A 26,456-nucleotide genomic window follows, 5' to 3' on the forward strand; every position below is an offset into this window, starting at 1 on the left:
GTATACACATTAAAAACTAATTAATCCATTATAGCAAAGCTTACTTTATCGAGGTCATCTTGAGTAATAATTTGAAAGTCTGGACGCAATGAATGTCTTTAATTTGACTTGTGAAACCCGAGTGTCACATGGTGAAGCCCAGGTGAGTACAAACAGCAGGTAAACAGACTTCCAGACTCAACGGGCACAGCAGGAGTCTATGCACATGGCTGCAAAACATGCAACAAAAACTTACACAATCCCATTCAAAGCAATTAGGCAGTCGAGTCTAAAAAAAAAAAAAAATGACTGAAGTTAATAAAAGAGTTAAAAACAACGGTGGAGCCAACAGCTACAACGAGTGAGCTGACTTTAGGCGAAACTTAATTACAGTGACAACATTTATATTTGACTACACCCACCTTAAAACAAAACCCAGCGATTATGCAAAACGACGCAGAGGAGCACTGCATCAGACCTTTGGATAGTCTCACACACATAAATTAAGAAATAAATACACATTAACGTTAAATTGCAGAGCACCAGCAGGCACTTGCAGCATCACACTGCGGGGCTTAACTTACAGACTTTAATTTACAGTTTTAATCCTGTAAATGTGAAGCATTATTGTTTGTATATTATTGCACAGCTGCTGAATTAATTATATGCTTCATTGAAAGAAAAAGAGGCATTATAGGCCTCCAATTATAGTTGTCATCCTTTTGGGGTGGGGTGCATAAAAATGTAAAAAAATGTAAATAAAAAAGTGGAAAAATCCAAATTCTCTTGCTTTTCAAACCTCCCCATTAAATCAACTTTAATTATCAAGTGTCAATTATTAATGACATGCAAGCTATGCTATGTATTTCGTAGGAACCCATCACAAACCCGCAGAACAAAATGACCTAACCACATTTAACAACACCATCCACCACACTAAGCTCATGACTCGAGCCGCAACATCTTCTTAGATGTCCGATCTACAGCATTGGACAAAGTACTCCTCTGACATCAGTTTGATGACACTAAACAGACACGCATGGGGACACAACAGTTCACTGCTGACATATCAAAGAGTGTGTCTGCAACACGTGAATGACTGCATGACTCCTACAGTTGTGCTATATAATCATTACCTATGCAGCCGTCCTTTTAATTCCCAACGAGTATGAATATTCCCTTTGCATCCAAGAAAGTGACTTGAAAGATCACCTGTCCTGACAACATGCAGCCCCTCAATTATCATTGGCTGTTCGCCACTACAGCGTCCAGCTATTTGTTGCTGAAGAGCTGCAGGTCGAGACGGACCCACACTTCCCCCGTGGAGACCTCGTGAAGCAGAAGACGTCGAGTGATTGAGCCGTTGTTCTCCAGCTCTTTTTTTATGGTTGCCACGGGAACCTCTGTCCGTCCCAAGAATTCTGAATGGGGAAAGACCAAATTTAATTTTACGTTTTAATTGAAATCTTCAGACTCAAGTTTTTGTTCAAATTTTGTTGTCAAACAAGCTAAGCCAGCTGGGACAGGCGCCATCATACCCCTGTGACTTATTCATCAATGCAATTAGTTACCAGGAAATATTGTAATGTAAGTTATATTGTAGCCTTAAAAAGAATAGAATATACATACTCCCACTAAGTTATATAAAAGGAGGTGAAATGATGATGAAGATGGCAACTGACCATCGGGGGCAAATTGGTCCCGCTCATAGATTGTGATGCTGAGCACATCCTGGTAGATGTCCCTAATGTTGAACTGACAGTTGAAGTTCCACTTGGGGTTCGTAGTGTCACTGAGCGTCCTGGATGTGAACATCTGAGTTCCCATGGTCACCTCACAGTATGGATTAGTTTTACCTGGAGCAAGAGAGGTTGGATGACAGGACAGGAAAGGAATGGAGGAGTAATTGTAGAGGGTAACAGTCATGAAAGAATTACCTAATATATATACTTATATATCGAGTATGAAGACAAAAGACCTTAGACAAAGAAAAAGGAACTAAAGCCTCACCATTGGATTTGCCTGCCTTCAGCTCAGTGGCCTCCAGGATTGTGACCAGGAGTCTACCTATCCCAGCGCCCTTCACAGATCGAGCTAAAAGACAACCACAGCTCCATTAACCCAGAGGAACCATCACATTAGTTGTGTGTGTGTTTTATGTATAAGATACACACAGTGGTAAGCCTTGTCCCTTTTCTTCTTCTCCATCTCAATATACTCTTCAGAGGCAGCCTTGATTTTCTGAACCCAGGATGTTCTGCAATCATTAGGTCTCTCAGATAAATCTTTTCCTGTCACCATTCAATAGAGGTGGCTGACATGCTGTGCGTAGCTACCGTTCATTGATGTTGTCCGTCCTGAGTATATAGACTGTGTCGATGTGCGAGATGTGGAAGACGGGGTCGTCGCTGGAAGGATCGGGAAGCTTGACCAGAACTTCATTCAGCAAAACCGGCTGCAGAAAATGGCATTTAGCTGCCGTCTCACAATTGTCTCACAAGTAAGTAATTTCATGTCTTACCGGCTTGTACATTTTAAGCTGCGTGTGATTCTTGGTGATGAACAGCTTGTCGATGCCAGATGAAGTGAACTGCTTCCCCGAATGAGTCAAGAGCAGGAAGTCATTGAAGAGGAAGGCCCAAAGTTCTTTGTTGCTCTTTGCCTTGTACAGCTTGCAAAAAGAACCAAAATTCAAGCATAGACACAATTAAAAAATGTGTAACTTAATGGAAAACTACACTTTTTTTCCTTATGTGAGACACATATGTATCTCATCTGTGTTCGAAATATATACAAACAGATAAAAAGAGAAGCTAGTAGCTATGGGTAAGCGTCAATGCGCCAGCAACATATTTTGATCGCTGTAACAACGTTATTTACCTGTTTTTTATTCATTTTCTACCTCACAAGGGTTGCGGGGGGGTTGGGTGGGGGTCATCCTGGAATGGTCGCCAGCCAAATATGGGGGTGGCCAAATATTTTGACTCGTGGGCTGCATTGAGTTAACAAAATTGTCCGGGGGGCCAGAACATATATTTAACACACACACACTATTTTATGCTTATATTTTCCTTAGTTATTTGTCAAATTATATCTGTAAAAGTGTTATATTATCTCATGTTCTTTTTTTTCATGAGCACTTTTAACATCAGACCACATCAAACTATGTCATTTAATTTTACAGTTTTGTTGTTGTTGTTTTTTTTTTTTTTTTTTACTAAATAAGACATCCGACTTCCAACTCATGTTGCCAGTTTGTATGTTAAAAGTTGAAATACTAATAAAGTGACTGGCGGGCTTCAAACACTTGGTGGGCCGCTTCTGGGCCCCGGGCAGTAGTTTGCCCACCCCTGATATAAACCCACATAGAAGTACTCCAAAAAACGTTCCTTACCTTGCCGCTATGAAGCAGTTTTCTGGGTCCCAAACAGTTGGTGATAGAGTCAAAAACAATATTCTGTTAAAAGACAGAAACCTTCTTAATACTTGGTGGCAGTTTTGACAATTTCAATTTCATTTCATCAAATTTAAATACCTCAGCAATGCCATCACACTGGACGTGGTTCTGAATCCACTCCAGCCTGTCAGAGTTCTCCTTATCCCTCACACCTTCATTGACCTGGGTTCATTGACCCAATGGAAAGACAAGATTGAAAAGTAAAAAAAAAAACTGAAAATATCTGAAAACTGTTATATAATACTTGGAAAACGAGACAAACAGACATGTGTTACAATTTTACGCTTGGATGATACTGTTGGAAATGAATGCAGGAATATTGAAGTATGCTAACAAGTTGACTGCAACCCACACCTGTTGACAGAGCTCTTCTGCTCTCTCCAGAGCTTCTTTCAAAGGAACTTGGTCGGCATGCCCCTCTGCAGTGCACTCCAAGATCTACAATTGAAAATCCAATATAATAATGAGAAAGTAGATTGGTTCTTACTGAATGTGATCAAATGTATATGTAATATGTGGACATATGTACATTTTTAATGTGCAGCGGGTAGCGTGTGATCCTCTGCATGGGTTTGAGCAGGAAGCTGGACAGCGGCATCCCTTTACACCTGTAGTCTGAGGCGATTTTCTAATAAATGACAGCAAAGGGGGAAAAAAATACACAAACATGAATCATTACACCTTGTTATTTTATTTAAGCAGGGGAGTAGTGCCATGTTCTGGTTCTGGGGCTGCATGAGTGCTCCCAGCACAGCGAGGGAAACATGAATTTCAACATGTACTGTAACACTGTAAAGCACGACATGACCCCTGAGCAGCTCTGGTGAATTCCACGCCCAAGAGGATTAAGGCAGTGATAGATAATAGTGCTCACACTAAATGTTGACACTGCGGACATAATAATTTGGACATGTTCACTGTGACGTATACTCACTTGTAATGCCAGCTATTTAAACAATATTGGCTGTGTGTCGAGTACAGAAATCTATACTGCTATACAAGCTGTACCCTGATTACTCTTTCACTTCACAGTACTGTCCCTGTACTGTGAAGATATGATTAAGCCTGCTGAGGAATGTACTCACATTTGTGTGATACCATATGCACAAATACATTAAGCGTGGCTGAAAATGCAGTGAGTGCAACAAAAGTGCAACTTTTAAACTACACATATTTGGAATGATTAGGAGGCTTACGGTTTAACCGAGCATGTTTTTGGAATTTCTCTGCGGACTCCGGTTTCCTCCCACATTCCAAAAACATGCTAGATTAAACCGTAAGTCTCCGACTTGGATGGTTGTTTGTCTATATGTGCCCTGTGATTGGCTGGCGACCAGTCCTGGGTGTAATCCGCCTCTTGCCCGAAGACAGCTGTGATAGGCTCCAGCACCCCCCCGTGACCCTCATAAGGATAAGCGGTAGAAAATGAATGAATGAATGAATAGGAGGCTTACCTTGAGGAACACCTTGAATTCTGGCTCATTGTTTGTACGTGTCTGCAGCAGCGCAGCTCCTTTAATCTGACATGAGCAGAAGTGAATGTATGGCTGCATGTGGGACAGCTCAGCAGACAGGATGTCTCCGACCATCTGCACCGGCATGTTCTCGCCAACGCTCTTCTTTCGAGCTGACAAAGCCCTGCATGCATGTAACATGTAATCCATATTGTAAAGTCGGAAAATGCGTTCGTTATACTGTTCCAATTAAAGGGACACTTACTTGAAAAGCTTCTGGTTACAGGTCAGCAATTCTTTCCAATTGACAAATATCATGTTCATCTCTGCCTCGTTCAGTCGTCCAGACTCCGACATAGGCTTATGGAAAACCTTTAAGCGGTATAAGAGATATATTGGTCATGCAGCCACACTTGACATTGTCAATCCTGACATCACCTCAAGCACTATCTGCAAGTCCTCCACGTATCTCTCCTCAGTCTCGATCAGTTCATGGATGTAATCTTGTCTTTTCTTCTCCAACGGGCTGTTCAGGTCTGCACTCCCTGCCGAAGAGCAACACACATAAACACACACAAGACGAGGTATTTTGAAGGAAGTTGAACACAACACAAAAAATAGCAATGCAAGCTTTGTGAGCATTTCTAGCGTTGGGACAATTCAAAAAACCACCACCAAAAAACAATTGTAGGGGTCAAAAGAAGAGAGATGACCGTGTGTGCATGCTTACCTGATGCCAGACTTAACATTAGAGAATGCCCCAAACTCACTGACTGGCACTCTTTCACAGTTCTTTGCTCTGCCTCTTTGACTTCACATTCACTGTCTACCTCCTCATCCCACAGGTTTAAAAAGTGAAATCTATTCTCTAAAGTCATCCCCGAAAAGTCTTCTTGGTCCCTGTCTTCAAGTAAGCCTGTCGTTTCTTGCTCTTTCACCTTCTGGCTGTTATCTTCTTGTTGCTGGTGTCAGATTAAAATGCTTCCCAGAGCAAAGAATAACTCTGTTTGTATCAAAACAAAAGCTATAGAAGATATTTAGAAGACATTTTTTCTGTAATTTTTTTGTGGCAAAAGCAAAACGTTGAAGATATTGAAGAAGCACTATGAAGAAGTGAGGTTTCGACAAAAATAACTTGTAATATAGAAACTTCCTCCAATGACACAATGAAATCAACCAGTGGGAGGACGTGTTAATTCCTGATTCAGCTGGGTTGATGGTTACTGAGACAGTCAGAAGGTCCTTTTTCTGTTATCTCCTCGTCTTAATCGTACATTGTTGACAACAGACACACATACACACATGCAAACACCAACCCACTGCATGCATCGGAAGAATCCACAAGAATAATAACGCTTAAGTGTGAAATTCAACAAAGCTTTAATATTTTAAGGCAGACTCAAAAGAAAATAAATACATATCATCATTGAGGGTTGTGCTTTGTAACATGAACTCAACATGAAGTGCATTTTCCCCTGCTTTCTTTTTGCTATGTACTTTTGCAGTTTTGCATAGAACTCATTGAACTACATTGAGCTTCAATCATTCAGTCCCTTCTTGCAATAACACAGCATGGCAGCACACTAGACAAATCATATGTAAAGCTTGAGTAGAGTGATTTGTATTGTTTTTTACTATCATTAAAAATCAAGATGGCAGTCATTGAGGGTAATCTTTAAAAAAGGCACTAAAATTAAGCAAAAGGACAGTAAAGGTTTTTGAGAATGCATCCCTCCTAGAAAGAGCAAGAAGGGATGATGGGTGGAAAAGATAAGACGAAGAAAGCAGTAAAAGCGTAGAGAGACCCACTTTTGGTCTCTCTTCTTAGAAAAAGGCACAAAGGTTAGTGGAATTGGAGTCATAGGAAGACCCTCACAGTGAGACTATAACAATAGATTGGGTGGGGCAGCCCAGATGCCCACACTTCAACTCCCGAGCAGAATGCAATAATAGTGGGTCTCTGTGGAGTCAGCAGAAGAAGAGGAAGAAAAGGTGGATGACGTTCTACTGCCCTAGGAGGAGACAAGAGGGTAAGCGGGTGGGTGGGCAGGAATGGAGGAAATGAGGAGAAAGAGGAGAATAAGGTGAGACTGTCAGAAGAAGCAACGGAGGAAGAGGAAGGACAATATCTTGATGCTGAGATCAACCAGAGATTAATGGTCAAGTAGAACATCTCCAATTTTGACGGATATTCCCTGTAAAGTGCTAATGCCGTCTTTTGCATTCATGACAAAAAAAAACTCCTTAACTTATCACTTGGTGGGCGGCATGGCAGAAGGGGCAGAGTGGCCATCTAGCAATAGGAAGATTCCGGCTCTCCCCAGACCTGTGGAGGTATCCTTGAGGAAGATACTGAACCCCCGAGTTGCTCCTGACGCTGTGTCATCAATGTGTGTTTCCCCACTGTGGGACTGTAAGGGATTATCTTAACATCTTATTCTTAAACCTCTAGTGAGGATTAGGTACAAAACAGTGGAACCTCTAAGGAGAAATGCCCTAGCAGTCATACAATAAGGAGTTTGACCAAAGATATCGGGGTCAAACGATGGGGCTTGGCTTAGAACCTCAGCAACGAGACTTCAGCTAGGTGACCATACAACTCCACAAGTGTACCTTTTCTTTGAGTATTTTGTGTGTTCTTTTGGATGTTTGTGATGTGAAATTGGGATGACGATCACAAAATAGGAGATATGCATCTCTCCGGGTGCCCGGGAAGTTGAAAATAAGAACAGACATACAGAAATTAGTCCAGAGAAAGTCTAAGTGGTCTGCGTTTATGTGAAGTGATTGGCCTCCCATGCACAAGCAGTAATCCTCCCTCTGCATGTTTGTCACAGTGTCTGTCACTCGTCATGAATGGGTGACTACAAAATTTGTTATATTTTGATTACAGTGATTAACATATTACATTAAACTTAAAAGATATAAAGTAGCCTATTGTGTTTTAATTTATTCAAATCAACAAATCAGAGGTCGGCCTGCATCCTGGACCTCAGAGGTTCCACTGTACAAGAAAGAGGTGAACTACTGCTTGTTTGTGTAGATAATTCTTTATCTGGTTGGATTTAGCAATGCATTGGTTTGTGTGTCGAACAAAAGAGCATAAACCAGGAGGTAGATAGATTTCATGCAAAGTGCATCCATGATAGAAGAGCGCCCAAAAGTACCTTCATGGACTAGTTACTAATAGAGGGTACCATCATGTGCAAGTGTATTACTTACAGTGTTGATTGGGGTCACCAACGTAATTGGTGGGGACCAAGCCGGTGACCCCGTTCACCTCTCCCTTCCACCAGTCAGGGTCATTTTTGTTGAGGATGTTGATTAACTGGTTCTTTGAGAAGCTTAGCTCATCCTTGTTGACAGCGGTGTAGTCATATAAGGCAATCACCTGACACACTGCGACACAAGAGGACAAATAATTGCTCCTTTTTTTACTGTAGGCGTTCAGTCACTGCCATCTTAATCACTGGCATGTATTTTATTTTGCTTATGTGTTATGCGATGGTTGTATTTTACCTGACTGGACTGCTGGTGTGGATTTGCCACTATTGGACCCCAATATCTGGACATGTGAGGGAGGAAACCAGCCCTTCTGACGTTTTTTACCACGGGCCTGTTGTTAAAACACACATACAAAAAATTAAATACTTGAAACCTTCTACCACACAGCAGACAACTAATACCGCAAGTCTTTACTGCCATCTATTGTTCACAAGTAGATTACCACTGAAAATTGGTGAAAAAAAAGTTGAGCACTAACCTGCAGCTCTCCGAGCCACCAGCCTGATGTGTTCTTACTGAGGATGACAATGAGTTGGCCGTTCTCTAGGTTCAGCTGCCCAGGCCCAGAGGACAAATGAGCTCTGGTTACTTTGGCAATCTCTGCATGAAAATACTCATTTTAGTACAGGAAGTAAAAACAGGATATTTCTGATGTTATGACAAACAATCTGAGGAGAAAGATACTGACCTGGCTTTTTACCAGATGTGCTTGTTGTCTGAAAAACACAAATAATTGTTTTTTAAATACAATCTATGTATGTGTGTATAGATGTGCCAGTTTCAAGTGGCTCAAATTCATACATCTGCCTCCTTAGGTTTGACGTAGTTGCTGGGGAAGACACCTGCACGGTCGCCAGTTGTGCCGTTCCACCACTCTCCGTCCTTCTTGATCACCAAGATGACATCTCCCTCTCTGAACGTTAGATCAGCAGGCTCCGGGGACTCGTATGTGTACAATGCTACATACTCTAGACAGAAAAAGTGATGGAAACCAGGAATTAGCTGTACTGCGGTTACAGCCTAACACTAAATACTACGATGTATGAAAGACTTCTAGGGTCAGAGTACCTTCCAGCTGCTGGCCGTCACTCTGGTCTAAGGCATCAGAAGAGGGGTTCTTAATGCTGTAAACAGACGTATCGACAAACTTAAAATACCCTGTGATGCACTCAACTACTGGCTTTATCATCATCAGTGCTTCAATGGTTTGCATGCAAAGCCACACACAGCAGTGTGGTCCTACAGTTGCTCATGTAAAGTCTTCTTTGTTTTGTCTGAACTTTAGCGTTTGTGTGCAAAAGTAAATGAATAAGATAAATGGATTCCATTTGCATTACACAGAAAGAAACAAGGTTGCATATTTCTCGGCTAAGTAGGTTGTCTCTATTTGTTTTGCTAGAAAATGTCCTGTTGTCACATTCTACAAACGTCACACTTGCTCCCCAGTCAAGTCTGTCCTGTGTAGAGATGTGTGTGTGTGTGTGTGTGTATCACAACATACTCTGAACCCTCCTCTTCACCCAGCAGTGTCACATAGGACTTGGGAAACCAGCCTTGCTCTCCATTCAGCGCTCCTAGCCACCAGTTCTCCTGCTTTTCCAGCACTTGAATCACATCATCTTTATTGAAGTTGAGATGATTGTCCGTCTTTGCTGTCCAGGAGCACAAGGCCTGGGCCAGTAGGTTACCTACCACTTGCTGATAGAAAAAAATCCAAAAAAACAAGTATTTGGTTAGTCGGTCACTAAAAAATGTCATTGTACGCTTCATACCATAGTGGTATGTGCTAAGTGTGAAAAACCATACAGCACTAAACCGCATCTTACTTGTCCGTGTGTGTCAGAGGGACCGAGGTTTGGAGAGTGTGTTGGGGTGAAGGCAGATTTCGTTGCCCCTGCCTTTGCCGCCTCGAGGGCATTTGAAAGCTGCGACTGGATTGGTAATTTCGGAGGAGTCGCGGCAACTGCCGAGCCAGACGCACCCACTCTTTCCACATAGCTCTCAGGGAACCAACCCAAGTGGCCCTGACTGCTGCCATACAACCAGCCCTCCTCTGGCCCAGCTGTCTCATCCACCTGACAGAAGAGGACAAAGGACACAGGAAAATGGCTTAATTCCATTTCACTTGAGTTGCAAATACATATATTTTTAATAATAAATATTAATTAGCCATTTTGTGAGTCATATTTGAATGATACCTCAATGATGTCATCTGCGTTAAAGGTGAGCTCCTCATGGTTTCGTGCAGTGAATGGATAGAGTGCCTTGAAGGGTGTGAGAGAAGCTGACTTCCTGTGTTGTGAAGCCCTGGGTTGCCTGCCTAAAGTTGCACATCAGAAATGATGCTTTTCACTTTCATTTACAAGCATTACACTGCATACACCACAGACTAGGAACACACTGGGAAAAAGAGCAGCTTTCCAACAGCAGTCCTGAAAACTGTGGATTCAAGTTCAGGTGCATACTATTATGTTTTCTTACCTTTCCTCTCCTCCAGTCCCCTAAGCAAAGAATTGAGTTTCTCCTGAATGTCAATTTTGCCTCCTCCACTAGGCGGGTGCTGCTCCTTTCTCTTCTTCTCCTCCTCCGCTTTCCTCCTCTCCTCTTCGTCTACCTTTCTCTTCCTTTCCTCCTCTGCTCTTTTTCTCTCCTCCTCACGCCTGCGCCTATCATCCTCTTGCAGCTTCTGCTGAAGATTCCTCCTCTCCTCCTCCCGCTTTCTCCGCTCTTCTTCCTGGTGCTGCTGCTCTCTCCTCTTTCTCTCCTCCTCCTCTCGTTTCTTCCTCTCCTCAGCATCTCGGACGGCTGCCTCTGCGGCTCTCTGTCTTCGTCTCTCCTCCTCCTCCTGCTCCCTCTGCCTTCTGCGCTCCTCTTCCTGCCGCTCTCTTTCCCTTCGGCGCTCCTCTTCCAGCCTCCTCCGCTCTTCCTCCCGCTTCAGTCGCTCCTCCTCATCTTTCCTTCTCTTCTCCTCCTGTTTTCGATCCTCTTCCAGTTTCCTTCTTTCCTCCTCCAACTGTCGCCTCTCCTCCTCCAGCTTCCTCCTCTCCTCCTCTTGCCTTCGCCGCTCCGCTTGCCTTCGCCGCTCCTCCTCCTCCCTTTTCTTTCTTTCCTCCTCCTCTCTACGCTTGCGCTCTGCCTCCTCTTTGGCCCTCAGCTCTCGTTCGGCCTCCAACTTGGCTGCCTGGATGAGAGCCTGTCTCTCTTTCTCCTCCTCCTCCCTTTTTTTGGCCTCTCGTTCTTCCTGAAGTCTCCTCTGACGCTCCTCCTCTTCCCTCCTTAGTTTCTCCTGCCTTTGGCGCTCCTTTTCCATCTCAATACGCCTGCCAATCAGATGCAAAAACACTTAAGTGACAATCATACTTAAGGTTACATTTAATTTACTTGACACTTGGGTTAAAGGGTCACAAACCTTTGAGCTTCCTCCTCCTCCTTACGTCTCCTTTCCTCCTCTTGCCTTTTCCTCTCTTCTTCCCGCTTCCTCCGCTCCTCTTCCTCCTGCTTCCTTTGAGTCAACTCACGCTTTTTGTCTTCTTTGAGGCTTCGCAGTTTCTCAAGTGTAGCCTGCTGCTTTTGCTGGGTCTCCCTCAGTTCCTGACGTCCACACACAAAGAATTGAAAATTGAAAAAGACATGACTACTACAGGCTCAGTAAACAAAGCGTGCGTTAGAAGAGAAGAAAAATATGTCAACATTGAGGGAAAAAACTCAAGGGATAAATATTGTCAGAAATGGGAGAGAACTTAAGATAAGAATGACAAGGAGAATGAAAACCTTAAGCAGGTAGAAGAGGTTACGCAGGCAGGCCAGCAGTGAGACGACAGCCTGAAGCAAAGCATCATTAGCACCCACATGCTGTAAAGTTATAAGGGAGAGATGTGCAAGAGAAGAGGAAAGGAGGAAGGCGCAGAAAAGAGAAATTGAAAAAAGTTGAGGATAGCAAAAGATGTGTTAAAAAAAGCAATAAATGACTTCAAGAGTGAAGTATTAAACAAGTGGAACAACAAGTACAACCATATCCGATTGTAACTAGCAAAATGAGTGATGCTCACATGAACTATTGGTGCACCACTTTCAAAGTTTGGTATTGTTTGTGTATGTACGGTATAGCATGACACACTGTGACATCTACACACAGACAGTGAGTCAATGCATCATGACATTTTTCAGCTAATGCTAAACAAATTTTTAACTAACCTGCATGTCTTTGTTATAGCGGTCCAGCTCTTCCAATTTGGCAGCAGTTTCTTTCTCAAGGGCGTCCAGCTGACCCTTCAGTTTTATGCACGTCCCCTTTTGCTCTGTAATGCTGAGTTTCAGGGTGGATACAGCTGACACTAATAGAAAAAGATGAGACACAATGCCAAGTAATGAGAAGCTATTTTACTTCTGTAGACTTCTTCAGAATTTACTATATAAACTATACAATATGATTACAATCTTTCCTTAAGGTAAACAGAATAGTATAAAACAGTTTAAAAAAGATCATCTATAAAATAAATACTATTTAAAATGTTTGTATTTGATTTGTGCCAACAAGGATGTCAAACCAACTTTTTTTGAGTACCGTTTTTAGCTTGTGTCAAAGGTCATCTGGATTGGAGACATTGGAGGCAAAATTGTGGTGAGGCACAATTATCACGGATTACTGCAGAGTCAGAAATATCCATCTGAAACTTGCTACTGTAGTGCTGTACTCCAGTGTTCCGCCAATACTAACCAGGCATCTTATTCTGAGCCATGCTTTGGAGTTTCTCCGTCAACCTCTTTTGTTCTGGAGTCAGATGGGACAACTTCCTTTGGAATTCCTGACCAAGCGCAAATGCAAATAATAGTTTTTAAACCTGTTGATCAACTTGCAAAAATAGTAAAATACAAAAGAGACGTAGGATATGAACCTCTATCTGTTTCTGGAGGTTTTTCATGTCCTCCTGGCGTGCATCCTTCCTTTGATTGATCAGGTCCAACTCAGTCTTGGGAAGTTTCTTCTTGTTTTGGATGTCACGCAGTCGGTCGGAAATCTGGCGATGTTTGTTACCCTTAAGAGACAAAGAAAGAGTGAGTTAATATGTGACATTTCGGCATTAAACCCTCTATGGTGCATACTGCCCACTGACCACAGCCTCCAACTCCATCTCCAGACTTCTCTTTTTGGCTTTGAGTTGGATGATGTCATCCTGCTCTTGCTGTCTCTTTATTTGAAGTTCCCCTCGCTTCCTCCTTTCCCATTCCTCCTTCCTCTGGCGCTCAAGCTCGCGCTGCGCTGCCTGTATCAAACCCACATAGTATGATAGCAGAGTGACAACAGTACACATTTGAACATTCGGCAAGAGAGAGGACTCCCAAGAGCTGCAACATTCCAGCGCTTACCTCTTTTCTCTCGATTTCTCTCAGACGCTCTTCTTCTTTCTGTCTCTCCAGTTCCCTCTGGCGTTCCAGCCGCTTCTCTTCCTCTTTCCTCCTTCTCTCCTCTGCCTCGCGGGCCTCCTTCTCCCTCCGTTCTTGCTCCTCTCTTGCCTTTTGCGCTTGCCTCTCCTGCTCCTTTCTCTCTGCCTCCTGCAGAGCCAGTCGTCTCTTCTCCAGTTCAGCGTTCCCGCGCTCTAGGTTGGCTTTGAATTTGTCCTCAAAGGACACTGAATGGAGACAGGGAAACAACTTTTCAAGTTATACAGTTATTAGTGTAAAACCTTGTCAGTATTTACATTACAAATGAACAAAATGTCTATTTCTTTTGGATGAAAATGTTTGCAAAGGCAAAAAGGAACAAAAGGTAGGACTAACTGTTGCTTCTGGCTTTCTGTGGGGGTTCGATGTCCAGATCATCAGCCAGAGCTGCATACAAAGGTGTACTGGATCCATTCACAGCAGCCCTGACACAAGGCGGACATCATTAAAAACACTGAATAACATCACACTTTGGTTTGGTTCAGGGGTGTCCAAACTTTGTGCACCGAGCCGCATACTGAAAAACTGAAGGGGCCAGGGCGTTTTGTGCATTACAAAATCAACATCTTAGGTGAAAAATTTGAGAAATATGTAATAATATAGTACCTCATTCTAAATGGCAGTAACAGTATATTTCTGTACTTTTAATAATTGTACTTTTAGGACATGCTTTTCACTGCTCAACTCACCTCTGTGTGGGTGGCATCAAATCAGTCGGCAGCATTGGCGGCAGTGGTTGTCCACTCTTGGCCATATCCACCAGATGCATGGCCAGGATGAACTCTTCAGCAGTTAGCTTGCCATCCTTGTCCACATCAGCCAAATTCCTAGGACAGGGTTAAATTATTTATAATAAATAATTGTATACTTAAAGATCCTCTGATCTACTGCAATATATTTATTATAATACCTGTTAACAAGTCGCAAGCTCTAAATAAGCCAAAGCCTTTAATGTCTTACGGCTCTTGCGGTACTTGCTAGTTAATTGCCAACTGTAAACACAACATGCCCATACCTCACTACTCATTAGTAATGTGAACTTGGTCGAATATTGCAGAGAGACAGCCGTTATCGAAGTTAACTGGTTCCAGACCAGACGCTGATAAGTGAATTTCCTTGAAGTAGGATTCATTGCTAATATATTGAATATTTTCATAGTTAATTGTTAATGTCTGTCTAAATATGGTTTTTAACATTCTTAGAGAGCTGTAGACATGCACTAACACCCATAGTCAGCTTTGCACTCCTATTATTCTTTGTTGGCGCATGCTCCTGGTTGCAATAGACAACCACCGTTTTAAATGTAGCATTTTGTGGAGCGAACTAGTTAGCCTCCAATATCTATACATAAGAAAGGGTTTCAAATGGACCGGAGAAGAAGGACAAAGTAAGAAGCCAAAAACATACCACTTCCACATGAAAAGGGAGGAGGACTTGTTTTCACTATGTCATGTCGGACATGCTATGACTGACTCCATGCAGTGTGAAGGTAATCTAATGTAATGTCATCTTTCATCAATGATGCCAAGTGCCAGGCAGTGTTCATACCGACTGTACTACATTTTACCACAATCCCAAGCATATTGAATTCTTGCTTTAACATAGAACAATATTCATTGATTAATTCACTAATCACTCATATGATCTCACCAGATGGAGGCCAGTTGGGTCTGACTCAACATTGTCGTTGCCATGGCACTTCTCACCTGCTGACCTGTAGAAAAATGGAAGGTGAATTTTTTCGTGTTTATAAGAATGACAGTATACAATAAATATGTGCATGTGGAGGAAGAGAAATTAGATGAGAAAGGTGTCTGCATCAATGGCGACTGAATTTTTACATTTGTATATACCACAGAGCATCCTTCGATTGTTTATGATACTGGATATGTGTTATGAAAGTTGTTCGTCAATACAATCAGGTTCCAATCATAAGGTCAGCTGAAAAACAAATGTTACCCATCTTTTGAATAACACTGATTGAAATGTTAAGCACCAAAACTGAGATGTGGTGCAAAGTGTTACAAATGTGATTGTATCCAAATAAAACAACATATAAAGGCAGTGGACATACATCTATGACTCTAATGCATCTCCTGTAAAAGTGATAAGAGGGCAGCCACATTTGCTTATTAGAAGTACTGGGCTGCAGCTGCACTTTGGTCACAGTAATCATGACCAAACTGAAAGTGTGGCTTATGTGCCTCTGCTCATTGTCTCACTACATTGTGGCTATTTCAGGAAAACAGGTCTAACAAGGCTGGTTCAGGCTGCGCACACGCATTTACTCATGAGTTAGCCAAGGGTTGACGCAACTGAAATAATGAAAAAGAAAAAAAAAAAAAAAGAGAGGGAGGGTAGTCTGAAATCCGCTCGTTGTTCATGAACATCCACGCCTGCATGCCAGGCATAGTTTAGTTTTGTAAGTGCACGCACGCACACACACACACACACACCCACGCATACAAATTGTACCAGTGAGATATCCAGTCATCAGTGTGTCCAAGCTGTTGAACTGCTGCCTGTATTTGAGTCTGGTGGCGTGTGGCACGCCCCAATCCCCACGACCTGTTGCCATTTGGGAAGTCAATGAGGCGGGTGGCAAAGCGGAGCTACAAAACACATAGAGTACATAACACAAACATAAGCTCAAAAAACACAATCGAGGTATAGTGTAAGTATAGTATACATTGTAGTATGTTTTGGTGTGTGTATGTATGTACACTACCTGGATACAAGTGGAGAAGTATAGGGGGATGCAGATAAAGGTAGACCTGAAAATACACATTTCATTAATTTCTAGAGTCATTGTCAAGAAGGTATATACTGTATTGATAAATACCTGAATATTACACATAGAACTGAGCAAGAAAGTTTGCAGTGAGACATGTGAATTCATGCCCATTTAGCGAGAATCAGATTCAAGGGAAAAGTAGGGCTCTTGACTTCCACACATATGGGCGGCTTTATCATTAGCTGACAAACATAACTAATGGCCATGCCTGTCTATTGCGTGGGGCTTGTCCTACATGCTCGGACCAGGAACAGGGACAGAGAGACTGGTTGAAGCAGGTTCAAACGTTAGCGCCCTCTCTGCAGCCATGTCACAGCTGCAAAACAATCCCTTTAATTTTAGGTCAAAACATAGTCATAAATGAATTACCTTTTGGTGTTGTAAACTACCGTAAATACTCTAGTTAACTCTCTATTCAATGATCCTGAAGGTCTCCTATAGTCCCTGTGTGTGAGGTCTACAAAAGCAGATAACCGCAGGGGTCTCTAATTAGCTTTGGGACAAAAAAATAACATGTGTGGCTGGAGGCAACCTCCTTTTAAAGTAACTCCACAAGATAGAAGATAGCAGTAGTAGTAGTGTATTTGAACAGAAAAATCACGAATGAATGTATGTACTGTATGTTCATTCACGTATGAATGAATGAATGTATGCTATGTACCAGTAGCTAAAGCTGGCTGGAGAAGACCCATAGTGCTATTGGGGAGAGTGGTCATCAGGGGCCTGGTGGGGGTGGAGCCAATTAGTGGACTGAGGCCTGCTGCTGATGGAATCATAGGGGTTAGTCCTGGAGTTGCCATGGCGACAGGTGTCAACATGGCAAAGTTGTTACCAGACATCAGGGACACAGATCCCACAGATCCCATCCCTAAAGTATAAACATATGACAGGTTAATTTCTATTATGACCTATTATATAGTCAAAACTGTAACATATGGGATGTACCATAGTTGAGCTTGGGAGTAGACACAGGAGGCTGCTTCATGATGATGGGCAGTGCCGATGGAAGCGGCGTTCCCTGAAGCTTGAGCTTTATGAGCTTCATTGCAATGGAAAATTCCAACCTGTCCATCTTGCCATCTTTGTTCATGTCCGCCAGAGCCCTGAGAGTGAGGGGACAAAACTGATGGTAAAGAATGGTTTCAGAATTGAAGACGTGTGAAGACGATGTGTTTTTCTCACCATATCTCAGCCAGGACTGAAGCAGGCAGTCCTGACTGGAGGAAAAACTTCCTTGCCTGCTCACCTTAAGATGGACAAATCAAGGATATTGGATACAGAAGCCAAAAATGCATTTTTAAAATGTGCTTCAGAACATTATTACCAAGCTGTTTATGATAAACCAGACCACAGTGAGAATGAGATTTATTAGCTATAGATGTACCTGAAACGTAACCCATTGATGGGAAGAGGGTGTCAAACTTGTGGTCATGCTTGTCCCTCTCTTCTGGAGTGACAGCCCACAGACTTAGACCACCTGTAATATACACAAGTAGATAGGTCAGTCAGCTATTCTACCAGACAGACTTACAATGTAAGGATAAAAGTACTTGCACACGCATAATTAGTCACAATAGTTTGTCTTCTCAAGACATTTTCTCTTCAAATCAAACCAAACACCTCTGGGATGAACCAGACCAGAGTCAGAACGTCCCAGGTCCAACATCAGCGACCTCTGACCTCATAAATGTTTTTACTAGATGAATAGACAACAGTTCACAGGAGGGTCAAACTCCATACTTTTTTTCCATTTTCACTCCTTGTATGTGTACTGTGAAACCTGGGTTATATAACGTCCCAGTATGCGACAAAAGATTTGGTCAAAAGTTTGCCCTGGTTTTTGTACAACCTTGTGCCATCAAACTAGTGCGTTTGCCCAGTACTCTATCATTTCGAGGACCCGAGTTCCCAAATAAAGCACATTATCCGTGCATTTTTTTTATTGCTTTGAGACTGCTAAATAACCCGCCACTTGAGCCAAAAAAAAGTGCCAACAATTTGTTGAAGAAGGTTAGAAACACTACTGAATGCAAGACAGAGACATAAACCTAACACTAACCCTAAATGTGAACAATTTATTCTCCACTTAACTCTCATGTAAGAAACAGCACTTTGCCATTTTCGAGAGGTCTATTGCCCAACGGAGCGGGAGGAATGGCAAGACTTCAGTCTGTCGTCTGCATAAGAAGTAAGAAGCTTTGCTATTGTGACTACAACCTCCACTTAATGGAGACTCAACAACACTTAAACTACAGCTCAGTCTGCATGCACACTCTTAACCAAGTAAGGTACAATCTTCTGGTGAACATCTTTATCAATTTTGGCAATTTCACTGGCAAAGAAATCAAAGAAATTAATGTTGCAGAGGGTGTAAAACAGATCACAAATTTTTTAATGTACTACATTACATACTACCATTCCCTTATTTTCTTGAACTACGCATGCCCACGTGTTTTCCAAATCTGTGGATCTGTGAGTTTCTCTTGGAGATGAATAAAGTATCTACCTACCTACCTACCTACCTATCTAAAAAAATGTATGTAGCATATGGCAGCATTGCGACAGTGTGACGTGTTGTTCCATACAGCAGAGTTTTGTTTGTCATAAACGCGTGTGATTTTATTCATTTATCTGTTTTGTACATCTTTTATCATTATTTTGCTTGTCCTTCTTTAAATGTTGTTATGTATTAAACATTATGTTATTTTTTTTCTAATATGGCTGATGATGTGTTAAAATCAAACCACACTGGTGATAATTACAAAGCAGAACCTCAATCTGAACAAAGCAAACACTTGGCACCAAAGGGAAATGGCACACAAACGTGAGACAGAAGAAATTCCCAAAGCTCACCTTAGTGATCATGTGGTGTTTGGCATGCAGACTTGGGGATATTGATATAAAGATAATGACAGATGTGCCACACTTTCACTTTAACAAAACAATTGTTAAGACAACCACAAAAATGCACAGTTGTTGCCGTTTTAGTCCTGCAACTAATGCTGTGGATATTGTCATAATAACGTTGCACAAAAAAAGATAACTTACTGTAGCTGCTTGTGACAAAGTATATTTAAGTCTATTCAAGCACACATACACAGACCACTCATACAATCAAACAAGGAGCTATCTTACCATTCATACTTGCAGGTGGTGGCAACCCAGCAAGGGGTGGAACTCCCGATGGCGTCCTCAGCTATTGCTTGCAGCCATCTGCAAAACAGACAGAGGCAGCCCCAGTCATCGGTCAGCACTGCAGCGAGGACAGCACAGTACGGGCCGGCGAAACGAGCAAGCGAGCGAGGCAGGCAGGAAACAGGAGGGACGTTTTGGTCAGTCAGCAGAGTCTAACAGGGCTTCTCCTGTTCCCCACAGGCAGGCCTACTCTGGCCACATCCCAAACCCTTTAAAGCACACTGGGAGAGGCTCCAACGCTGTTCACAGTCAGTCTTCATTGGTGCTGAAGAGATGGCATTTACATTGCGGAGGCAGACCGGTCATATTCATGTTTTAATACTACAGTGGCTAACTTATATTTACACTTGTATGGTAATTCACATAGTGGTGTAATTAGATTAGATTAGATTAGCCTTTATTCGTCATAGTTCATAGTTGGATTTTTAGATTTTACATAGTTCCCACACAGTGTGAGGGAAAGGAAATATACTGTTACTGCCATGCGATGTAGTCGTGCATCTTTTGGTAAACAAATACAGTGGAGACCAACCTTTGTCTAGCAGGAGTTATGGCTAACGATAGTGGCAAGCAAACGCCAGAACTAGAGAACTCTCTTCCATCATTATCTGGTGAAATATGATAGAGGCAAGTGGATATGACAAAAGTGTTGGGGTCTTGGGTTTTTTTGAAAAGAGTACAAGTTCATAAAGGTTTTATGATGACAGCTTTGACCCTGGAACTGACTATTTCTATACATTCTCCTGTAGGAAAAATATTTTAAAATTCAATTGAACAGCAAATGCATTCGATCTTGGGTCCATTGTATTTAATAGGGACAAACATTAGCTGTTTAACAAGAATATTCTTATAACACCATGTCATCATGAGATAAGACAAACAAATCACAAACTCACAATAAAATCATATTTAATCATATAATTAACATATTATGACAAAACATAAACAAGCAGCAATACTGCATTGCAAGTAACTTTAGCGCTGTCCCATGCAATATAGCCAACACAGCTTACTGGGAAATAAAGAGTTATTATATTAACTATAAAGTGTTTTACCATTAAAAAAAGTATCCAATTGTGAAACACAACACTTGGGCTTTCACACTGAACACCTGCTACCTCAGTCTGCCATGAGACTCCATTGTTGACGTCAGAGGAAAAAAAAAAAAGAGAAGGCACATTCCAGAATTTCTACTCAACACTTCCTGTCAATCAAGCATTTCCTCATCGGAGGTCAGCTAACAGGATGTTATCATGGCTTTGAGCAGAGGACCAGCTTGGATGTACGTAACACAGCAATCAGAGGAGAAAGTGTTTGAAATGGGACAACACAAGAAATAAAGCCTATTAAAAAGTTATTTTAGGAAATAAACACATATGGTCTTGTTTGGATGGACACAAAGCATTAAAACAAGAGAGACAGTGGGACGGATTGTGCTCATTCGATGGTCACAAGGACAGAACAGCAAGACACGACTAATCTACTGCCTACCATCTGTCGCTTTCCTCTCTTTCCCTCGTCTATCTCTTCAGGTCAAGTCTTCTATAGTCTCAGTTACATCCTTTCCCCTCTTTGGTTTCTCAATTATGATCTGTGTACCAAAGTGGGGTGCAGTCAGGGCCAGGCAAGACCTTCTCTGCCGACCTAAACACTGTCAGAAGCACTGACATACATTTACAACTTCATTTTTAGTGTTTGATCCATTAAATTATATTGTTATTTATTCCAACGGCCAATTATTTTCATTTAGTAGTGCGTCTCTTGGCTGCACTGCTTCTAAAAGTATGTGTATATTGTAAGAGACACAATAAATTACTGTTTAAGTAGCCATGAGATTCCAAATGAAGTCTGCAGCCTTTGTCATATTTGCATTGCAAATATCACAATAGGGTAGAATGAGGCAGAATAGGCACAAACAAAAGGGCCCTGTGGAACATACAGAATAGTCGAGAAGTCAACAAAAGCACTGTTTTGATGGTGCATCAGCAGCCATTGTTCAGTAAATAAAAGGAGTGGCTGATTGCACAAAGAGATACACACATTGATTTACCGGTCTTACGGTAACAGACTCTGATCATTCACTCTGTAGGTTGTCTTGTTTGGAAGGCCATTATTCAAGTTTAAGCAGTATTTACATTCAGATGCATTTTGCATCCGCACTGTCCCGCAATTTTCAGTGTCATTTATGTATTTATTTATGGAACACCTGGAATGTGTGAAGACTAGTTTGCATTCTGTTTATGCATATACTGTATTGCTACATGCAATTTGGAACTGAAAACGGTGCACATTAGCTCAAAATTATCACATACGTAGGTGTTTTATTTAATAAAATTTTTATTTAATCCCTCCACCCGCAGGTGCAAATTCTGAAAGATCTAGAAAGTGTGTGTGTGTAGATGCTTTATAGGAGTCCACAACTCAATATAAAGGGTCGAAAAATGAGCATTATAGGTCCCCTTTAAGCCATATAATGAAATACACTTATGTCACATTGTCAAACACATGTACACTTCTAATGGGAGGTCAGCTTCTGCACACATTGCTACTAAGTCTTCAACAAAATATAATGACTGTGCTTGTGATTAAGGAAGATGTAGTCACCCATGCACTTGTTCAGTGTCTAATGATTTTGTGCCACGACTGAGTGATTGCCGAATAAATACCTCCCCACACAAAAGTTCCTTTTTCTCACGATAGCGGCATTTGTTTCATCTTATATATCCGCCACGGTGCGCAGTCATCAACTCGGCTTGTTTACGTTTATCATTTTAGTCATTTTCTTATCATTGGAAGAACAAGTACATAAAAACATCAACCAACCCTAAATCAGACCATCCAAAGCTGTGATTATTTACACACTTTTATGAGAAACATGTTAAAAAACACAACATATGAAGTTGGCAAAGCCTTCAGCAGTGCTCACTGTCTCCATCACCATGCTTCTGTCATGTCCCATGAATGGGTGACTTGCAGGTAACTTATTTATACCCTTGTACCCTAGAATTCCATTGAAATGTTGTACATTAGTTATGGGAAAAATCATTATGAAGTACTGTACAAACAAATCAGAGGTCGTGGTGTACAGTATTCAATGTTGGAGGCAAGTGCAGGCATTTTTGGTAATCAATCCTCGGGCATCCGCTCGTGTCAACTTTCACATCTACATAGTACAGTCTGTCATTTCACTTGTGGCTTGGCTGTGCTGTGCTTCAACTTGGCTTCGGTTGCTATTCAAAAGGTCATGACTGTCCCACTCAGTATGTACCAAACACTGTAAACTGTTGGATAAATAGCCTGGCCTGACATTAAGTGTTGCAACAACAGCTATGAATCCTGGAGATGCCTTTCTCCAATCAGTGCATCTCTTAATAATATTCAGTGCAGACATTTACTTTGAGAAACCAAAGTTAAGACAATCAACCGTTCATAGTATTTAAATATTCCGCTTCCTCATTCCTTTCGTGTGCTCTGACAGTTTGGTGGTTTTCAGTGACATCCCTGCTCAGGAATATGCACAACCTGACTGGGTGGAGGTGTTCTACAAAATGATTAATTTTGCCTTGATCACTGACCTCATGCCAGCTACTCACTACATGTTATTTCTAACCTATGACTCCATCTTGCCTGCTTTGTATCATTTTTTGGCCTTCTTTCTCCTGCTCAGTGCAGATGAGATCAAATTCAACAGTTGTTGAGATAATATCCAAGTATGTTTATGTTTTAGATGACTTTATGATGGCCACTGAAACGGATTATTTCCCCATTTCTTAAAATAAATTCCAAATACAAACAAATTGGAGGTTGACCAGTATTCCCAAAGAGACTGCGTTATACAAAAGTTTTCCACTGTAGAACAATGTTTACAATATTTTCAGCTCGCTTTAAATAAGCCTATCAAAACAGTTGAAAATCTGTCAGTATGATGCAATACACCAGGGCGAGCAAAAAATACACTAATAAATGTATGTGTGACACAGCTTTGGCATTGCATCTCACCCGTTTTTGCAGGTGTACCTAATGCTGTGTCCAGTTAGCAAAGCAGGAAAGTCAGCATGACTAGAATACAGCCGTCATACCAGTTTCCTGGTATGACATGAAACAAATCACATGGTTTGTAGGTGACAATATAGCACATTGGATTGTTGCTGCAGGGTAAGGCAAGGCAAGTCTTTCCTTGCTGAATTTGGCTTTGCCCTGCCCTGATTTGTCCACCTGTATGTGTCAAATCACACTGTTAAATTTGCACAGTATAAAAACAGCTGTGCATTCATCCAGAGTTGACATACTGTGTGGTATATACACCATGGTGACAGCATAAAATGAGGTCTCTAGTCAAAGAATAGCTGTCACCAAAAAGATGCACCCAGATACTGCTAATCTGCCCTAATAATAGTTTTTATTGACAGATTTTATAGACTATTCAATTGTTCAGGAGAACACATTTTCAGAAAGCAAAAGGAACAGACTTATATTGTCTTCTACCTCTACTTCAAGTTTTCCAGGATTTGTTTTTATTTTTGGTGGGAATGTAGTTATTGACAGTATGAACAAAATTCGGTAGACTTTTGGTCCAGTTGAGTAGTGCTACCATCATCGTTTACACTGAAGTGCACCACATTTAACTAGACTGGAAAATGGCTTGAATGCCATAACAAAAACGTTTCTGGCATCATATCAGCACAGGAGTTTAGCAACTCTATATTATGATCTGCTAGAGCAGGGGTTTTCAAAGTGTGAGGTGGGCCTGCCATGGGAAATGCCAGAAGACTTCTGGAGAAGCACAGTAACTTAAAAAAATATAAACACAAAACTTCACAAATATATGCTCCAATCAAAAACATAACTTAACTGTGGGTTATCATCATTCATCATCATCATTCGTGATTACTCAAGAATCAAGAAATCACTGAAATCATGGAATCACTGCCTAACAAAGTGAAGTAGCCTAAAAAGACCACCAAAAGCTAGACATCATGCTGAGAGCTAAAGAAATTCAGGAAAAAAATACAAAGAAAGTAATTGACATCTATCAGTCTGGAAAAGGTAAGCAATTTGTAAAGCTTTGGGACTGTAGCACACCACAGTGAGAGGCATTACCCACAAATGGTGAAAACGTGGAATATTGGTGAAAATTTCCAGGAGTGGTCGGCCAACCAAAATTACCCTAACCCAATGACTCATTCAAGAGGTCACAAAAGACCCCACAACAATATTGAAAGAACTGCGGACTGCAGTTAAGGTCAGTGTTCACGACTCCACCAAAAGAAAGACACTGGACAAAAACGGCCTGCATGGCATAGTTGGAACAAAAAGTACATTAAGGTTTGTCTTAGTTTTGCCAGAAAACATCTTGATGATCCCCAAGACCTTTGGGAAAATACTCTGGTGGTGGTAGCATGATGGTCTGGGGCTGATTTGCTGCTTCAGGAACCTTAAGACTTGATGAAACCATACATTCTGCTGTCTACCAAAAAAACCCTAAAAGGACAATGTCCGTCAATCTGTTCGTCACCTCAAACTGAAACCACCTTCTGCAGGAGGTGAATGATCCAAAACACAGCAGCAAGTTCACCTCTGAATGGCTGAAAAAAACAACAACAAAATGACGACTTTGGAGTGGCCTAGTCAAAGTCCTGGAAAAGATTGTTGAATTACAACAATTCTGATGAGTGGGGCAAAATTCCTCCACAGCGCTCTAAGAGACTCATTGCAAGTTATCACAAACACTTGATTGCAGTTGTTGCTGCTAAGGGTGGTCCAACAAGTTATTAGGTTTAGGGGACAATCACTTTCTCCCAGGGCCTCCCTTAATAATAAAGGATTAATTTCAAAGCTGTATTCAGTTGTTTGTCATCAACCAATATTTAAAGTTGTTTGATGATCTGAAACATTTAGTGTGACAGACATGCAAAAAAAAAAGAAATGAGGAAGGGAGGTGTAAGAAGAACAGTTTTTCACACCACTATCATAAATGTAAAGTTGCCATTCAATTGTGAGTCTCAAATGATGCTAAGGATCTCGTTGGGCCTATATTGGATAGTATCCAGTACAGGGGTCATACTATGAGACAATCACATGTACACAAACATAGTGTGGAAAGACAATACTATAATAAACACATCATACAATCACCATTGTGCAAGATGTAAGTAATACAAACATTCCCAGATCTCGTCAGCTGCAAGCCAGCCAACCTGCTCAACTTGTTTGAATTACCTGCAAATCTGCCTACCACGGTATTGTACCTGGCAAATATATTCATTCACTTAAATTCAAGATTTTTTTAACAGTAAAATTTAGCGAGCTGTCTCAATCCTGTCAGGTTATTTACCATCAGCAACACAGCTTTTGCGCTCTCGTTTATAAGAACGAAGCACAAAAAAAGTACAGGAAAGACAAATTACACAATCTCAGGAAAAATTAAAACAACATTTAAACTTACCCTTTCGCTTCTATAAACTGAAGCGCTGTAGTACCGATCAAATATAGAGACACACTTCCGAGTTCTCCAAAGGTCCCAAGTTAATATCCACTTTTTGTGAATGGCTTCCTGGTCACACTGACGATGTTTGATGTCCAACAAGAAGTGAAACTGGCGTAGAATTGTTCAGGTTTCGCTTCTACTTCGAGGAGGACCTGTTGCTGACAGCTCATTGAGTGTGTCTCACCAACAACATGGCTGACGACGACGTGCTGCTTCTGGCTGCTGCTGCGGGGCGCTGTTAACGTCTTTCTGGTCAAGATGGGAGGGGATAGACGGGGGAGGAAAGGGATGAATAAGTCATAAGTGGACTGATGTAGGAGTAAGAGAACACGGGTAAATGCCAGACCTACAAACCTTTTTTAA

General features: G+C 41.5%; 1 protein-coding gene across 2 annotated transcripts; it reads right to left on the reverse strand.

The window, feature by feature from the left end:
- Positions 1-44: 44 nt before the first annotated feature.
- On the reverse strand, positions 45-26,333 carry itsn2b (intersectin 2b). Of its 2 annotated transcripts, XM_058089830.2 has the most exons (41): positions 26,052-26,333; positions 19,547-19,624; positions 17,796-17,888; positions 17,594-17,657; positions 17,357-17,514; positions 17,073-17,279; positions 16,346-16,391; positions 16,093-16,229; positions 15,268-15,331; positions 14,307-14,444; positions 13,954-14,042; positions 13,543-13,805; positions 13,290-13,439; positions 13,071-13,211; positions 12,893-12,980; positions 12,370-12,509; positions 11,947-12,027; positions 11,585-11,766; positions 10,657-11,495; positions 10,374-10,495; positions 10,002-10,250; positions 9,677-9,873; positions 9,244-9,299; positions 8,977-9,143; positions 8,864-8,891; positions 8,654-8,775; positions 8,410-8,506; positions 8,113-8,289; positions 5,329-5,435; positions 5,156-5,262; positions 4,891-5,074; positions 3,966-4,064; positions 3,791-3,874; positions 3,515-3,598; positions 3,374-3,436; positions 2,501-2,650; positions 2,316-2,434; positions 2,154-2,236; positions 1,990-2,073; positions 1,662-1,835; positions 45-1,400 (listed from the first exon to the last, which is right to left on the reverse strand). In XM_058089830.2, the coding sequence occupies exons 2-41, from the start codon at positions 19,551-19,553 to the stop codon at positions 1,252-1,254; spliced, it is 5,589 nt and encodes a 1,862-aa protein (XP_057945813.2). In that variant the 5' UTR covers positions 19,554-19,624; positions 26,052-26,333; the 3' UTR covers positions 45-1,251. The 2 variants fall into 2 exon arrangements, with proteins under 2 accessions (XP_057945813.2, XP_057945816.2); XM_058089833.2 differs by lacking the exon at positions 11,947-12,027 and having other exon boundaries at positions 47-1,400; positions 26,052-26,332.
- Positions 26,334-26,456: the final 123 nt, after the last annotated feature.

The sequence above is a fragment of the Doryrhamphus excisus genome, linkage group LG13 (genome assembly GCF_037039965.1).
Source record: "Doryrhamphus excisus strain RoL-2023G ecotype Guam linkage group LG13, RoL_Dexc_Guam_v1.1, whole genome shotgun sequence".
Classification (NCBI taxonomy): Eukaryota; Metazoa; Chordata; class Actinopteri; order Syngnathiformes; family Syngnathidae; genus Doryrhamphus; species Doryrhamphus excisus.